We start from the raw sequence: 18528 nt of genomic DNA, 5'->3' as shown, positions 1-18528 counted from the left end.
ACCACACATTTATTTATTTATTTGCTTTAGAAGCTCTACAAAATTACTGAAGTACACATCTTTGGTAATAAATGTTCTACCTATACTTCCATATTAAGCAGAAAAAAATTATCTGACCAAACTTTTTTGTTTTATCTGGTGAGATTTAATGAATTTTTTCAAAGTGATATGTGCCTTGTATGGAAGCAGTGAAAATCTTTTGTAGGACTGCATTATTTTTGTGGAAAAAGTGCTGGTGCAAAGAGATAAATATCCTTATCAATGGAATAACTGCAAGAGCTGCAGACAAAATGCTGTTCGATTTTTGTTAGTGTGACTTCTCTTTTTTTTTAAAAAGCCTGAAACATACTTTATAATTATTTTCTTTTTATAACAAGTCAGAAAAGAATACTGTTTAAAATGAAAATACATGAAATCATGATGAGTAATATGTTAAAAGTCCTTGTGGGAACAGCTGTATAAAATCAGTCAGATCTTATGGAAATTTGCCACCTGTTGAGAGCCACACAGGAAGAGTTCATGGTTCTGAGAAGTGTAATTACATGAGAGAAGTTTTTTATGCTCTTTGTTCTGATATAAACCTAATTATATAAGGAATAACTATTTAACTCTGTCCTAATATTAATAATATTGAACACAATGAAATTGCTACAGTATAAATTCTAAAGACACGGGTGGCATGAAATATGTCAATTGAATGAACCATCAACTATAGATTCACCTTCTGATGTCTAAGATTGGGAAACATCACATACCACAATGTCTGCCTTTATTCCCTATGAACTTTTAAAAAGAAGAAGTAGCTGCGCTTATATAAAACGGACTACATTGTTGACACGTAAGAATGAAATGACATAGGTGTTAGAACAATTCTTACATTTTCTTAAATGTTGATATAGTCTTGGCATAATTCCTATTTCCCTCCCTCCCTCCCTCCCTCCCTTCCTCCCTCCCTCCCCCCCTCTCTCTTTCTCTCTGTCTCTGTCTCTCTCCCCCACTTTCTGTGTTTACTTCAATTACAGATGTATTCTTGAGCATTTTTAATAAGAAGGAAACCAGGTTAATTAGGACTTACTATCAGATTACTGTCTATCAACTGTGTGCAAACTTTCAAACCAGAGGAGGTATTCAGCAGGTTTTGATCAGTTCTGGAGAACTGGTAGTGGAAATTTTGAACAGTTCAGAGAACCGGTAAATACTACCTCTGACTGGCCCTGCCCCCATCTATTCTCTGCCTCCCGAGTCCCAGCTGATTGGGAGTAAATGGGAATATTGCAATAACCTTTTCCTGGAGTGGGGAGAGAATGAAGATTTTACACTATCCTTCACCTACCACACCCACCAAGCCACAGCCACAGAACCAGTAGTAAAAATCCCACCACTATTTCAAACCTCAAAATGCCAAGCCAGCAGAGGTGGTCCTTGATTTACAACCAATTGTAAACAATTTACAACCTTTCAAAATTACAATGGCACTGAAAAAAATGTCTTGCAACCAGTCCTCACATTTACAATCGTTGCAGTATCTACAAGGTTGCATGATCAAAATCTGGGCATTTGGCCATTGACATGTATTTATGACAACTACACTGTCCCAGGGTCATATGATTTGTGACCTTACCATCAGCTTATGACAATCAGTGCCAATGGAGGAAGCTGGATTTGCTTAAAGATTGAGCAGTTCACTTATTATTGCAATGATTCACTTAACAACCATAGCAAAAAAGATTGTAGAAGGGGTTGCAGCTCACCTAACAACTTAGCAATGAAAATTCTAGTCCCAATTGTGGGTTGTAAGTTGAGGTCTACCTTTATGCCAATGTCATTTCCCAAGAAATTCACAGGAAAGTGTTGGTGACATTATACAAGCACATAATACAACCATGAATAGAGTGCTCTGTGTCAAACCCTTCACAACCATATGCCATCATGAAAGTTGGAAGATCACACAATGTTATTAACCAGATTTATTTAAAGTAAAACAGGAGTTTGTATAAAGAATCTTGTCAACTATGTTTACTTTAGCATCAATTTTTTTCCTGAATAATTTATGCGGGGCAGGTTTCCTTAATTTTTCTAAGTACAGGTAATTCTCAATTTGCAATCAAATTGGGACTAGAATTTCTACTGCCAAGTAAGGCAATTCTTATGTTGGTTGTGGATTTTATGACCTTTTTGTTTGCCAAGGTTGTTGCATGTGAAACAAATCCCACTTCTCCCATTGATTGTGCTTGTCAGAACCAGCTTGGAAGGTCACAAATAGAGATTGTATGACTCCAGGACACTGCAACAGTCATAAATACATGCAGGCTGCCAAGTATCCAAATTTTGATCATGTATCCAACTACGGTTGTAAATCGAATACTACTTGAGTAATTAAGTGAGTAATCAATTCATCATGTAAGGAGAAGGGTTTCTGGATAGGTATTACAGCAATGATTGAGTGGAGCAAATATTATTTTATCAGTCATACACTGTTTCCTTAATACAACAACATGCCCACATTTCCATAATATTGCTGTTAAAATTTATAAAGCAATAACAGTTTCAACAATCGCATTTGACTTTCTTGATTTAGAATTTTCAAACTCTTCAGATGTTTTAACTTTCAGATGCAACTTTTGGTACAGTTTTTCCTTAAACGGTTGACAAAGGAATACGTAAATAACTGGGTCAAGACAAACATTTGCAGCTGACAGTATCAATGTAAATTCTTTTAGGTAATACAGTATATTTTTAATCTCACAGTTGTAATCAGTTTTGATTTGTTTTAACGTATATGGAGCTCTGACCAAGTGATATGGAACAAAGCAAATGATAAACACCAACATGATGGTGAAAATGTTTCGGTTGGTCTTTTTCTTTGCCAGCGTGGAGTTTTTCTTAAATTTTTGGTGAGAAATATATATTTTCTTGGCAATGGAACTGTAGAAGACTATTAGGAGAAGAAACACAATCCAGAAAATTCCTAGGCATGTGTAGTTTGAAGCTGTGTGCCACTGGAGTCCAAGAGGGCTTTTGAGCTTCATACATTTATTTGAATTGTTTTTTGTAGAAATTTGGTTTGTTAAAATCATATTGGGCAAAGAGATAACAATGTGTAGCAGCCATACGACCAGACATACAATTTTGCTACACTGGACATTGAAAGCGGAAGTGCTGAATTGGGGTTTCATTACTTTAAAGCATCTGTCAAACCCTATGAGTCCAAATAATGTTATATTAATATACATATTTAGGTAAAAGATGACAGCAGAAAAGCGGCAGACAACAATGTCGAGCTGCCAATGTGCAATTTTGGAGTCAGAAAATATTTTAAAAGGGTAAGTTAAGCTCATAATAAGGTCGGCTGTGACAATGTTCTTGAGATAAACAATAAAACTTGTCTTGCTAGGAATATGAAGAAAGATCCAAGCTGCCACTGCATTTAACAGTATTCCACCTATAAAGATGAAACCGTAGATCAATGGAATAATTTGTTGTGTAATGATTTTATTTCTATCGCAGTTACTTTCTGAAGTATTCCTTGAATCGACCATGTTCATTTGCAGTCCCTGAAAATAAAATAAAAAGCATCAAGTTAAGTTTAAGAAAACAATTTCCATGCATTTTTCTCTTTTATAATATCAATTGGTCACATGCCATTGCAAGTAAAAAGGCAACCTTCTCAAATAAAGGATTACTATTTTGAAATATAATTTTGAACAGGATCAAAGCAGTTTTTAGCAAATAGTCGTCACAAAAAACGTGTGGTTTTTACATGCTTTTATTTACTATATTTATGTAAACAGCTTCATCTAATGTTGAGATGCACTGCCAAAGCAGATCCTTGGGTACTATCAGAGAATGGTAACTTTTAATGGGATAGAAGAAAATAATTAATGGCTTCTACTGAAAGTTGAAGTCAGCCTCTGATAACAACGCCTACTTGTAGTTTTCTTAAAAAGAATAAGGAATATTTTGCCATTACCTTCTTAAAAATGGTTTTTCTCTCCAACTTGCCAATTTAGTTTAAAGCTGCATTTCCTGGTGGTTTTCCAGTCCAGTATTAGGCAGTAATAATTCTGCTCAGTTTTTTAAAGTTCTGCCAAGATTGTCTATTCTTACATAGGTCCATCAACACATAAATATTTTAAGAAATACATAAATAGTAGGAAATATTCATTCCGGGTTCCTCAAACTTCAGAAACGACCTTATTATTAAGCATCTTTAAATAATGTTTTATTTACTTATTTATTTAGTTTGTAAAACATGTAAAAGATAACAAGTATAAGCATAAAACATACATATGAACACAGTAAATAGGTTCGAATAAATAGAGACAGTAGGACAGGGATTGTAGGCATGCTGGTGCACTTATGCACATCCCTTAAAATCTCTTAGGAATTGGGTGAGGTCAACAGTAGACAGTCTAAGGTTAAAATTATGGGGGTTTGGGTATGTAACAACAGAGTCAGGTAGTGCATTCCAGGCACTGACCACTCTGTAACTGAAGTCATATTTTCTGCAATCGAGTTTGGAATGGTTTACCTTGAGTTTGTATCTATTGTGTGCTCGTGTATTATTGTGATTGAAGCTGACAGGTAGGATATTATGGCAGATAATTTTGTGGACTACACTTAGGTCAGACCTTAGTCAGCATAGTTCTAGGTTGTCCAAGCCCAACATTTCAAGCCTGGTGCTCTCATTTTTTAACTTTACCTACTTATAAAAGGTATCTCAGCTCACAGAAGGAAAAAAAAAACCATAAAAAGGATTCTCCTTAGTTTTGGGGAAAGTAAATGAGATGATAAATTCTTTCAGACTTGTAAGACGTATGCCAGCTGTTTGAGGAAATCTATACAATAAACACAAATGATGAATACTAACTTACCTTTATTGTAAAGGTTACTATAACAAAATCTAGGAGATCTGAAATACTTTCCTCTTCCTGCCTTTCCTTACAACTAGGGAGAGCCTCTTCTGAGATTCCTCCCACACTCCTTTTCCTCGATGAGCTAAGAGACCTTTTGCTTGTTGGTTGTCTAAGCTTTTGTCTCCCAAGGTCATTCGCAGAAATATTACAGATATAAATTCATCTTTAGATGCACACAAAAGATGCACACAATCTATCAACTAGAATAACTCATCAGATACTTTGCTTCTAATGAAATGGACCTATATATAATTATTATTTTTGTAAACAGATAGTGATGATTACTGTTTTTTCTGGAATAGCCACAGAGTCCCTGATTATAGGGACGTGGTAGCTCAGTGTCTAAGATGCTGAGCTTGTCGATCAAAAACATTGGCAGTTTGGCAGTTTGAATCCCTATTGCTTTGTAATGGAGTGAGCTCCCGTTACTTGTCCCAGCTTCTGCCAACTAGCAGTTCGAAAGCATGTAAAAATGCAAGTAGAAAAATAGGAACCACCTTTGGTGGGAAAGTAACAGCGTTCTGGGCGCCTTCGGCTTTTAGTCATGCCAGCCACATGACCACAGAGACCTTTCCAGACAGCGCTGGCTCTTTGACTTTGAAACAGAGATGAGCACCGCCCCCTAGAGTTGGGAATGACTAGCATATATGTGCAAGGGGAACCTTTACCTTTACCTTTATCCTGATTATGGAAATTTATTTCTGCACATATAGAAGTCTTTTCACTATGACCAAGTATTTAGAATATAAGATTGTAATGTGATATTTTTTAAAATAAAATCGTATGTGTATAATCCCTTCCTGAAAACACAGAAAAAAATCTGTCACATCCTTCATGTATATTCTGATTTGCATACTCCTGTTTTAATTGAGGGAAGCATAACTGGATTAGAATTCTTGTTCAGGACATCACAAGTTAGAAATAACTGGAATTACTATAATGATAAATGTTCCAATCCTACTTCCACTTCCCATAAATGCAGATTTTCCATCCTGTCTCCTTTTTAAGTTATAAGTCTATAAAGTCAGTTTTTGTCATTTTAGCACTTCTACTTCTTTTAATGAGTTGAACTTGAGAAAATTATAGGCAAACTTTCTCAATAGAAAAGTGCTATTGATAAAGATACACTGAGGCTTATTTTACATAAGATTTTCTGGGACAAACACAGGATTGAAGAAAATGGGAGAAAAAAGAAGCAACTCATGTCAGTTTTTCATAATCATTTAAAGATATAGTGAGAAATATGGATCTGAATATTAAGGTGTTAGAACCAGGTGCAAGAAATGCCAGGATTGAATCCAAATTACATATACATGTTGAAAAATTAAAGTAGATGAACTTACGTTCCTAGGTAAAATTTTGCTAAAATTGGAAAATGGACAGAGAAATTTTAAGATGTAGAAATGCTGAGGGAAAGGCAGTGAGTAATATGCAATCTCTTGCAAGGGATGATTGGCAGTTGACATAAATGAAAATCGCTGTCTTGAAGAACATGCCAAGAAGTATGTAATGAACGGATAAGGAATAAATTACAAATATGATAAAATTGAGAGAAGGAACAAGACCACATAAGCTATAGATGTTTGGAGTTAAGTTTCGAGGAATAAAATGAGAAGTTAAAAGACAGAAGGTTATATGTGGTTATATCAGATAAATATATAGGAAAGTATAGTGAACAGTATTGGTATTACTCAGATTTCTTCTTTCCTTTCTTTCTTTTTAAAATCTTCTTTCTTTAGTTAAATCTGACAAGTTACCTGATTGCAACTATTAAACAAGATTTGTTTTTTCCCCAAATCCATAAATGCCTTTGTGAGAAATATTTCTGCATACATTGGAAATTTCTACAATTGTCATTTATAGCCAAAAACTTAATGAGTTGATTTAAAAATGAAGGAGCTAAAAGAAATATGTGATATTTACACAATTGAACTTGACTTTGGACATGAGGAGGCCAAAGAGATTGCAGAAATAAACTGCATGGGGTTTTATATATATATATATATTGTGTTTATAGAAACCAGTGAAAAATGTATTAACTCTTTTCTCTTTGAAACAACTCCAAAATTTCAGTCTGGCCTCTTAAGACAACAGCTCCATATATAGATCCTTAAATTAAGATCAGAGAAAAGTTGAGCGTTTGGAAATATTAATGTTCATAGAATGTCTTGTGATCTTTTTAGACTGATTGATTTCAATGTGAGCAACTCAATACCTACAATAATTTTTTTGTAACAGCTTACCACAGTATGGGCCCAGAAGAAATTTGGGCCCATTTCATTTCTCTGCTTGTAAACCAAAGTAGCATTTATACTAACTGTTAACATCCAAAGTAGAATTGCAGGCCCAGCTAAAAGCAACTAGCCCAAATATATCTTCCCCAGGAAAATCAAAGCACTGCTTGAATCTATGGTGTTAAATTGACCCACGAAATACATTACAAAAATGTATTTCCAAGAAAACTAAACTTGTTACTAAGCCATCAAATATTTCAAGGGCCAAGGAAAGGTCGTAAGTTAAAGAAAAGGGAAGCGAAGAAGCAGGAATAGGAAAATGAGCAGGAACAGCAAAAGAAAGAAACTATGTTCATAAAATATTCTTCTTTTTGCTCTTTATTTCCAGAAGCCCATTGACTTTGTAGTTTTCCTTATTATTTCATAATTGTACTCTAGTGGCCCCTCTGAGTCCTCTAAGCACAATTTGTTATATACAGTGAAATACCTGGTGTCATATCCCATCACATCTGTATTGCATAAGCCTGTAACTCCCTCTTTTTAGCCTATATTTGCCTCCAGTGCCATCCATACAGCAGTGTAATGTATGTTGGTGTTCAGTTCAAACCTATCTCTAAAAAGCACAGTTTATTATAAACCAAAAGCATCCCCCCCCCCAATTTCTGTTCTGCAGAGCTTTGAAATCACTGGATTGCTCTGATGTTCAGAAACCCAAAATTATTCTGCCAAGCATGAAGTTTACAGAAAGACAAGGATTTCTAACAATGAATTATAATTTGTTTTATAATAAAAATAACACCGTAATAAATATATCTTAAATATTGTAATTTGTGCAATATGCAATATTTCTGTACAAAATAACCAGGATGGGCTATATTCTTTGCTAAATAATGCTATTTTATACTGAATATTCATAGTAAGAGGTACCGGTAAGTCATTTGTTCATTAGCACTGGTTAGCAAGCTAAATTTACTTCGAGTTGCAAGTGTTCAGTCCAATAACAGAAATAAGACTTTTAAAAGAGTCTTAACTTGGTTCCTCCTTCTAGTTATGGTACGTTCCGCCTTCCTGGCTTTCTACAGATACACATAAAACTTGTTTTCCACTTTTATTTTTCACCAAAATCTTTTTTAAAAAAAATAAATTCTCATCGCATCCCAGTAACTATAAGGAGATAGCTAATTATACTGATATATTTGAGATGGAAACAATCTTTAATACAAATGCAATCAGATTTAACATTTTATAGATTTTTTTAAAGTATGAAAGGTACAAAGATAAGATATAGCTAGTTTTATAACTACTTGAGTAATTAGTTCAGGGAAAGCTATATTTAATGCAATGTATATCTAATAATGAATAACTAAATATTATTTTTATTTATAACTTATTGGTGTGTTTGATTCTCATTACTAGTTTTAAATTGCATGGAGATTTAACAATAACCTTTATAATGGTTTTGGAATTGAATGATGTATAGTCAAATAAACTATTCGTTAAAATAATATAGTGTACCAGTAATATGATAACATATTCAGCAGACATCTTCTCATTTATTGTGTTTCAAATATCTTTTTCTAGTCTGCAGTTTGGAGTTATAATCCTATAGCAAGATTTGGGATTATGCATTTTGACAACAATACATTTAAAAAAACCCAAACAAATAAATGTATAGTAACTTCTTACCAGTACAATCTTTGGTAGTTTTTCAGATGATTCAGAAGTGATGATGCCCTTTCAAATCCATGCCGAAATAAAGTTCCCAGCACTTCCCACACTGGTTTAAAAGCCCCAGAGTCGTAGACTGTGCAGCTCCCAGCTGATACTGGGGCTGGCCATGAGAGGCTGATTAAATTGTGAGTGTCAAGTCTAAAAATATTGACCAAAAAAAAAAAAAAAAAGGAAATGTATGAAGCTGAAACCATAACAGTTCCCTAATAGCAACTCTTACAAAATTCCTCCTTACATGCCCAGTTCTTAGGAACTAAACATACATTTATTTATTTACTTTAGAATTACTAAAGTACACATCTTTGGTAATAAATATTCTAGCTGTACTTCCATGTTAAGCAGAAAAAAATATTTAACCATACTTTTTTTTTGTTTTTTGTTTTATGTGGTGAGATTTAATGATTTTTTTTCAAAGTGATATGTGCCTTGTATGGAAGCAGTGAAAATCTTTTCTAGGACTACATTATTTTTATGGACAACTACACTGTCCCAAAGTCATGTGATTTGTGACCTTCCCAATTAGCTGGCTTGTAGAAGGGGTTGCAGCTCACCTAACAACTTAGCAACGAAAATTCTAGTTCTAATTGTGCGTTGTAAGTTGAGGTCTACCTTTATGCCACTGTTATTTCCCAAGAAATTCACAGGAAAGTGTTGGTGACATTATACAAGCACATAATACAACCATGAATAGAGTGCTCTGTGTCAAATCCTTCACAACCACATGCTACCATCAAACTTAGAAGATCACACAATGTTATTAACCAGATTTATTTAAAGGAAATCAGGAGTTTGTTTATAGAATCTTGTCCACTGTGTTTACTTTAGCACCACATTTTTCTCTATAGTACCGCTAGTTCTCAACTTGCAATCAAATTGAGACTAGAATTTCTACTGCTAAGTATGGCAATTCTTATGTTGGTTGTGCTGGATTTTATAACCTTTTTGTTTGCCAAGGTTGTTACATGTGAAGCAAATCCAACTTCTCCCATTGATTGGGCTTGTCAGAACCAGCTGGGAAGGTCACAAATAGAGATTGTATGACTCCAGGACACTGCAACAGTCATAAATACATGCAGGCTGTCAAGTACCCAAATTTTGATCATGTGACCGAATCTGGTGATGGTCATAAGTGGAAGGATGCTGATAAGTCACTTATTTAAATGCCATTGTAACTTTGGATGGTTGCAAAATATGTGGTTGTAAGCCAAAAACTACTTGCATCTGTAGATGTGGAGGACAGGTGGATATCTATTTTCTGGTAAGGGAGATATATCTGTACAATTATCATAATGTTTGACTATTTTGCTGGTGAGAAATAATTCCAGAATAGAATAACTTCAAAATTAAGGTCATTGTGCTGATAGGCTTTCAGCCCCAATTCAAAATGCTGATTATTACCTTTAAAGTCCAGTAAGATGCAGCATTGGGATTCCTCCAGAATTGTCATAGCCGGAACTGATTCTGCCTATGTGGTCAAATCTACAAAGTCTCTTGGGAGTACCCACTCCTCAAAAGGTCCATGGGACAAGGACTTTTGCTGTGAGAGCACCAGTCTTTAGAATAACCTGGATGTTTCTATTGTCCCAATTCTGAGTGCCCTTCACAAACAAACAAAACTAATACACTCCTTTTTCTATCTCTCTTTGACTTTAGTTGATTGTGAATGGCCATCATAGGTATTGATGAGTATTTTTTAAAGTTTATATTATTTATTTTTCATGTTTTTAATCCGTTTTATATTATTGCTGTTAGCTGCTGAGAAACCCTTTGAAGTGGGCCCATTTTAAAATAATGCATAATTAAATTGATATGAATTTTAAAAAAGGCTTGTGCATGTGTTAAGATAACTCTGTCATAAGATCAAAGAGTTGCAAATGGATTGTGTTTAACTATACATTAAAAGGTAAAAGTTTCCCCTCGCACATATGTGCTAGTCGTTTCCGACTCTAGGGGGGGGGGGGGTGCTCATCTCCGTTTCAAAGCTGAAGAGCCAGCACTGTCTGAAGACGTCTCCGTGGTTATGTGGCCGGCATGACTAAACACCAAAGGTGCACAGAACTATACATTAGAGACATTAATTTTTTTGGGAGGGACAGTAGAAGTGCCAGAACCTGGGGGTAGAGTTAAAAGAGCAGCCTAGAATCCCTATATAGCCACAAGCAAACTAAGTCCAACCTCCCTTGAATTAATGTTAGTGTGAATTTGTTAGGCATGTCAGTTTATATGTTATTGACAGTAATATATTGCCACCATTTGGCTATGCATATAAGTGCTGTTAATAATCTTACTTTTAAAGCTTCCATTTGATAAAATTCAAAATTGCATCTTCGCTTCTACTGCTTAATTTAAAGGTTTGCATTACGATTGCCTAAGGAAAATTTTGTGGAGAAGTTAATTTCATATTTTACTTCAGATAGTGCTATAAATATGAGTAAGTGGATTGGCTTGCATTTTAATTAGTATTCCCTTTCTTCAAGGAGGAAATAGATTGGAACAGGGCTACCACTTATCTTGGCACAGTGTCAACCCTTTCCTGATTATTTGTTTGCTATTTAAATTATTCTTGTGGTTTATGCCAAAGCTAACCTGACTGGAAACTAGATTGGAGAAACCTGTCCAGTCATGCCTTGTAAGATGAATTAAAAGCAGCTTATTATGAGGTCTCTGCCTAAATTGATTGTATTATAGCCTGATTTAGGTTTTACAGAATATCAGTTAGGCAACCGTGAGTCTGGACAAAGCCATACTTTCTGTTTGGCCCATTGCTATCATTTCTGGACAGCTGAAACCTATGACATCATCTTTCTCCCTTTCCCAGCCCAATGAAAATAAACCTCACACCTGTATTTTACAGCTTTTGGTTCAAAAAAACCCCCCTGTTTTCTAGCCTAAGCTGATGGTCTTCAGGACTTCCGTTCTATTTTTTGACAGCTTAGCTGTGATTGGTCAAAACACCTTGTATGCTTTCTCGCAATGGTGGGTCATGGTCCTGTGCAGCCGTTTTGCTCTGTTCTATCAGGCTACAATGTACAATGATTGACAGATGCTATTTCCCTCCCCCCCTAATCTTGGTTGATCCATCAGGGGGCAGTTAAGTCAATGAACTATCCTCAACTCCAGACACTGTTGCTCCATTCAACCCTTACCTATCCCAGTGAACTCCCTTTTGATATCCACCGATGTTGAATGAACTGTGCACCCTCTGATTTTCTGCACCCAGACTTAGTATTGCAAAGCTTATCTTCCGTTTTGTTTATATTTCAAACATCATCTATAGGAAGTTTAGAATGTAGAAATGTTACAATCAGTGTACTTTGCTGCAAAATTCTCATGGATTTTCAGATGAGTAGAAGCCAAAGGGCAGCATGTCCCTGAATGCTTTGAGTACTGTAGCATCATTGCAATAATGGTACCCATAAGTCAGCAAAGAAAAGATTATTATCAAAAGATATTATATGGGAAAGATAGGGCAGGAAGAGCAATAATGGTGTGTGTGTGTGTGTGTGTGTGTAAGTGAATATCTTGGAAAACTAAGGAAAATATGAGAACTAGTTAGAGGCAACAATCAGCAAGGCAGGGATGGGAAGGGCAAGAAATAGGGAAACAATCAATTGGGCCTTATGTTTATGACTTGATCCCATTGCCAACTCACCAGGCTGGAATTTTTGAAGTTGTCTTTAGAAACAGCTGGGAGCAGCCTGGGAGAAAAGCAACTTAGCCTACAGTTCCTTAGATAGCATTGTTTGAGCTGCTCAGTCCTTGCATTGTATCACAACCCTGCTTTTGTCCACTAGATGGCACCATATATCTTTTAAAATAATCCTAATGTAAGTAAAAAAATCCTCACTTGTCAATGGACATATATTTTGTAATAATTAGTGAACAACTATTTTCCTCCTTTTCAAACCGAAAATCAATCTAAAGGCTGAAAATGTTAATCACAAAATATATTCAGATTTGTAAAACAAACAAAATACCTTTATTTACAAATAGAAAACATTGGTACAAATAACCATTAAAAAAATGCCTAGCAGCGATGTCACAGATCAGTATATTCATGATAAATCCGCACTTCTGACTTTTTGATACTCTGAAAGGATCTGATGCTTTCACTCCTTGTCCGTATGTTTGATTTCCTGAAAAGCCGCCGTGAAAACGATCTACACATAAAAAAGTAGATGATTGGATCTAGGCAGACATTGCTTGCCGATAGGAAAATAGCCACTTCCTTGCAGTAGTACAGGATCTTGTGGGCTGAAGCACCTAAATAATAATCTAGCTGGCACAAATTGAAAAGGATTGTGCACAGATGGTATGGCACAAAGCAAATAAAAAATACTGTCACCACCACCCTTATGCTTTGACTGTGTTTCCTCTTGTGACTTGAAGAGCTAATAAACTGCTTGCTGGATTTATAGATATATTTGGATATTTCAATATAACATCCTATTAATAGAATCAGCACAATGACAAATATGCCATTATTGAAGTAAATGACAGCATTGTGCCATTTGACTCCGAATGGGCTTTTCAGTTTTAAGCAGTCACTGGTATTTATCCTAGTTGGGTAACTATTAGTAAGGACCAGATCTGGCAAAGCTAAAAACACCATAACAATCCAAACCACAAGTGACACAATCTTAGTGAAAGTAATGCTGTACATCCTGGAATCTCCAAATGGTTTTACCACTTTCAGATATCGATCAAGGCTAATAAGTCCAAGAAAAACGATTGTTGTATACATGCTGGCATAAAACAAAACCTTTGTATACCGGCATAGGAAAGAATGGAAGTACCATGGCCCCAGCCTTGAATCTTCAATAATTTTAAAGGGAAATGTCAGTGTCATCAGCAAATCTGCAACTACAATGTTTTTGAGGTATAATATAAAGCTGGTCTTGCTTCTGATGTGGAAGAAAATCCATATGGCCAAGCTATTCAGAAAGATGCTTGCCAAGAATATAAGGAGATAAAGCAGAGGTAAAACAATAGTTGTAAATTCATTATTGATGGAATTCCCAATTAGGTCTTGTGAATAATTGGCCCAAAGATTGATGTCTTGACCCGGAGACTGAAGATCTATAGAAATGATGGTTAAAAAGGTTGGTTAAAATAGAATAGAATAGAATTCTTTGTTGGCCAAGTGTGATTGGACACACAAGGAATTTGTCTTTGGTGCATATTCTCTCAGCGTATAAAACGACAAGATACATTCATCAAAAATCATATGGTACAACACTTAATGATAGTCATAGGGTACAAATAAGCAATCAGGAAACAATCAATATCAATATAAATCATAAAGATCAAGCAACAAAGTTATAGTTCTGCAGTCATAAGTGGGAGGAGATGGGTGATAGGAACTATGAGAAGACTAATAGTAATGCAGTCTTAGTGAGTAGTTTGACAGTGTTGAGGGAATTATTTGTTTAGCAGAGTGATGTCGTTGGGGAAAAAAACTGTCCTTGTGTCTAGTTGTTCTGGTGTGCAGTGCTCTATAGCATTGTTTTGAGGGTAGTTGTTGAAACAATTTATGTCCAGATGTGAGGTGGTCTGTAAATATTTTCACGGCCCACTCTTTGACTCATGCAGTATACAGGTCCTCATTGGAGGGCAGGTTGGCTATAATTGTTTTTTCTGCAGTTCTAATTATCCTCTGAAGTCTGTGTCTGTCTTGTTGGGTTGAAGAACCAAACCAAACAGTTATAGAGGTGCAGATGACAGACTCAGACTAAAAAATTCTAACTATTTCAACAATGCTCTCAGGTAAGTATTAACAGAAATCATAATCACAATGATGGGGAGAAGAGTCTGGCTCATTTCTCTTTTGATTCCAGTTCAAAGGCCCAGGAATCATAGGACATGAGAATCTGTAGTGTGATGTGTGTTACTTTCCTTAATTATGGAAAATCAGTATTATGCTGAAGTTTCCTTCTTTGCCCAACCCAAGAGTCTTTAAGAAGTACTTTCTAGGCATTCTCTCAACCAAAAATAAATCTCTTTCCTAAGTTCTATTCAGTATAATAGGACTGGAGCATCTGGTGCTATGAAAATTCTATCAGGTTTACATATATAATTTGATACTAATCTTGATATTGCACTATTTAGTTATGATGGTAGAAATGGCATAAAAGGTGCCAAGACCATGATAATTAGTGCTTTAACATCATGTCTCTTTGATTTTATAGCAAGGATTGGAAACTGGGAGTTTCAATAAAGTAGCATCCTTTTAAAAATATGTATTTACCCAAATGAATTAATTATGCAGTTGATAGTAGTAAAGGGCATTTGATTATAACTGTATGTTAATGTGCTACTATACACATTCACACAGACTACTGTAAATGCTTAAATTCAAGTGATTGTGAACCTGTAATTGAGTAATTGCCTCGGAGAGGAGCACTAGAATTAGTGGGTGAAAATTATAAAAAGGTAAAGTTCAGCATTAGAAGGAACTGTGAAATAGAAGAATTGTGCAGCAGTGGAGTGGAGATGTTCTTATTAGTAGGAAATATTTAAGCAGAAGATAGGACAAGCTTTCAAAAATGCTGAAGTTGCAAGAATTCAGCTGCATATTAGACTCGATATTTTCAAAGATCACTTAAGGGTCACTTATTTTATACAGGTCAAATGTCTGGAAAGAGTTCTTTTGGTCATGATATTTAGGTTTGTGTGTTTCCATATTCAACTCAATGCAATCCCTGAGGAATGACATCAGGAAATTATTGTTGATTTATTCTACCCTTTTGAGTTTTCCAAAGCTTCTGGTTGACCACTACAAGAAACAGGGAATGAGACACAACAGATTTTAAGTCAAGCTTTGTAGTATTTTTCTTCAGTGGATCATATAAAGTTTGACATTTAATCTATTTGGGAAAGTTTTTTTTCTAAAGCTGCCTTTCAGCAACAAAACTGGTATTTCAAGAAAATTATAGTGCTGTGTTAATATTGTATTTTAAAAAAAGAGCTTTAGACCACAGTTACAACAATGAGGTGGCAGGGAGTACATTGCTTTAAATAATGAATACGTTTAGTGATACAGATGAGTAAGTTCCTGCTACATGCAAGGGCTTGTTGAGCTTAGCTTCTGAATACTTAGGAGAACTGATACAAACAGAACTGACAAAAAAGTAATTCCTGAATACATGCATTGTGTTATAATTCTTAAGATCAATCCAGCAATTGAACAAACTTCCTAAGAAAACTTTGAAGCCTTTTTTGGTGTGTGGGTGTGTGGGTTGGTGTAATATTGCATGCCTAAAATATGAGACTGTCCAGTAAGAAACATATATGTGATCTACCGAATAAAGGAAAAATAGTTATATAGGATTGGAGAGGTAACTGAAGTCTAATTCCAAATTTCTGCCAGTGTCATTGCTTTTCTAAATGCAGAGTTCATACAAGTTGGATCATCTTTACTGAATTTGGCTGCATTTTTGTAGCTGATTACAAATAATGTACAACATGTATGCTAGTTAATGTTAAACATGGTTTACACTGTTAGAAGTATGCATAGAAAAGGAAGAAACAGTTTATGGGAAATTCTTGAGAAAGGTCTGCAATCCAATGCTCTATGAGTTTAATTTACAAAAAGGAGGAACACTTTTTTTAAACATTAATAAAACGAATGATAAAGATGGAATAACCCATAGAATAACTTTATATATGCTTTTAAGACTAAGACAAGGACACAAAGAGTAGTTTAGATTAGAAAATGTTTGTGAGTACTTTTAAAAACTAAATAATGTAATTATTAATACAATTAAACAACTTCAATAATAACTAATGTAACTTTATTAGGCCAATTAAATTTTTGCATAATTGTTGCAAGCTTCAGGAAGATTCAGGAAGCAAATTTATGAAAAATAATTAAGAGACTACATAAAAGGAAATATAGCTGATAATTGGACTGTGCCTATGGAACCTAAGTTGGTATTAACATATAAAGTTACTGTCTTAATGGAATTTGGATTATTTTTCACCCTAATTTCCAACATAGGCATCTCCTGTTATGTTCATCTTATGATTGAAATAATAATATGTTCCCAGCAGGGTTTCAAATTTTTTTAGCACCTCTTCTGTAGGTGTGTCCTGCTTTGTGGGAGTGGCTTACCAGCCATGTGACCAGGTGGGAGTGGCTTTCCAGCCATGTGACTGAGTGGAAGTGGCTTGGCAGTCATGTGACCGAGCAGGAGTGGCTTGGCAGTCATGTGACTGAGTGGGCATGGCCAACTTGTAAAATGTGGTGAAACTCACTTAACAACACTCTTGCTTAGCAACCAAAATGTTGGCTCAGAAACTCTGGCATTTGAAGCACGCAAGTCTTAAATCTGTCAAGTTACAAGACCCTTGCACCCCTAACCCTTTAGAAAAAAACCCCAGGGATGTTCAAACTTGACAGCTTTAAGACTTTAAGGTTTAGATAGGACTTTTAGAAGCGGGTGGAGCGATTGGTGAGCCAGCTAATCAGTGAATGGTGGGCAGGACAAGCGTGGTGCGGACGGGTGGGGGGAGGGAGCTGGAACCGGTTCTAAACAGCACGGTAGATTTGTGGAACCTCTATAGAAGAGGTTAGAACTGGCAGGAACCCACCCCTGGTTCCCGGGCTAAAACTAATATTATTTTATTGAATATTTAATTTTACACTAATATTAATGGTATCAGCATTTCAGATGATAACATGAAATAAACTGACGCTTAAGCACTTAGCACGCTTTTCTCCAATATATTTTCGGCTGTTTTAAACTGCTAAAATTTAATATAAAAATAATAGTTGTAAAAAGGAAAAGACACTTTGTCTCGTTCAAAGCAAACGATTTTCTTTTAATACTTAATGAAATTGGAATTCACAAGAAGCTAAAAGTTTCTCCAGGAGCTTCATGAAATTGCATGGTTTCTGTGACTATCAGAGGTGTACTTTTGTGGGGAAACATATGTTTACCTAAATGAAACAACTATACATAATATAATTATAATCATAATGCAATCACATATAAAACAAATAGCTTCACCTAAATAAATTGGCTGCAGTGTCAATAGTTTCCTTTGAAAGTATTTGCTTTCTCCCTCCCATTAACACTATTTTGAAAGACTTCATCAAGAATACAGATTATCCAAAGCTCTCGCAATTTATCTTAAATGTTATAGGAAGATTAGAAATAGTCCTCATTATGAAACTGAAGCCAATTTGATGTAGCGGTTAAGGCGCCAAGCAATAAACCAAGAGACAGTGAGTTCTAATCTCACTGGGTTACCTTCAGACAGTCAGTCTCTTTTAGCCCCATGAAGCAGGCAATGGCAAACCACTTCCAAAAATCTTGCCAAGAAAATAGCAGCGACTCATCCAGGCAATTGAATGGCAATGAAATAATCATAACATTTGCTTGTGAAATGTTATGTGAATCTTGCAAAATTATGCTGAAAAAGCAGATGAAACCATTTAAAAGTTATAGAATTCCTTCTTTTCCTTTTCCCCCTAAAACAACAACAACAATTATTACCTGTAAGGTTCAGATATGATATATTAGACCTCATTATTACTGTTGATTTGCACATCAAATGCTTTTCAGAAGTCATGTTGGTGGCAACTGATCTGCAGTATATGATGGATCGTGCAAATTTTAATTTCTGAAAAATAAGGAAATGAA

At 35.3% G+C, this 18528-nt stretch overlaps 3 protein-coding genes across 5 annotated transcripts in view; 1 reads left to right on the top strand and 2 right to left on the bottom strand.

Moving 5' to 3' along the window:
- The window catches only part of MED12L (mediator complex subunit 12L), a 211299-nt gene that overhangs the window by 90433 nt on the left and 102338 nt on the right, over positions 1-18528 (top strand). The gene's annotated exons all lie outside the window — the stretch shown is intronic.
- P2RY14 (purinergic receptor P2Y14) lies at positions 123-18486 on the bottom strand. The gene is made up of 3 exons (XM_081955784.1): positions 18382-18486; positions 8837-9019; positions 123-3554 (listed from the first exon to the last, which is right to left on the bottom strand). The coding sequence occupies exon 3, from the start codon at positions 3543-3545 to the stop codon at positions 2529-2531; it is 1017 nt and encodes a 338-aa protein (XP_081811910.1). The 5' UTR covers positions 3546-3554; positions 8837-9019; positions 18382-18486; the 3' UTR covers positions 123-2528.
- GPR87 (G protein-coupled receptor 87) lies at positions 12851-18505 on the bottom strand. Its single transcript, XM_081955783.1, has 2 exons — positions 18382-18505; positions 12851-13960 (listed from the first exon to the last, which is right to left on the bottom strand). Exons 1-2 carry the CDS (start codon positions 18455-18457, stop codon positions 12921-12923), a joined length of 1116 nt encoding a protein of 371 aa, XP_081811909.1. The 5' UTR covers positions 18458-18505; the 3' UTR covers positions 12851-12920.

The sequence above is a fragment of the Natrix helvetica genome (genome assembly GCF_964273705.1).
Source record: "Natrix helvetica genome assembly, chromosome: 5".
NCBI classification, from domain to species: Eukaryota; Metazoa; Chordata; class Lepidosauria; order Squamata; family Natricidae; genus Natrix; species Natrix helvetica.
This window is presented reverse-complemented; position numbering and strand designations above follow the sequence as displayed.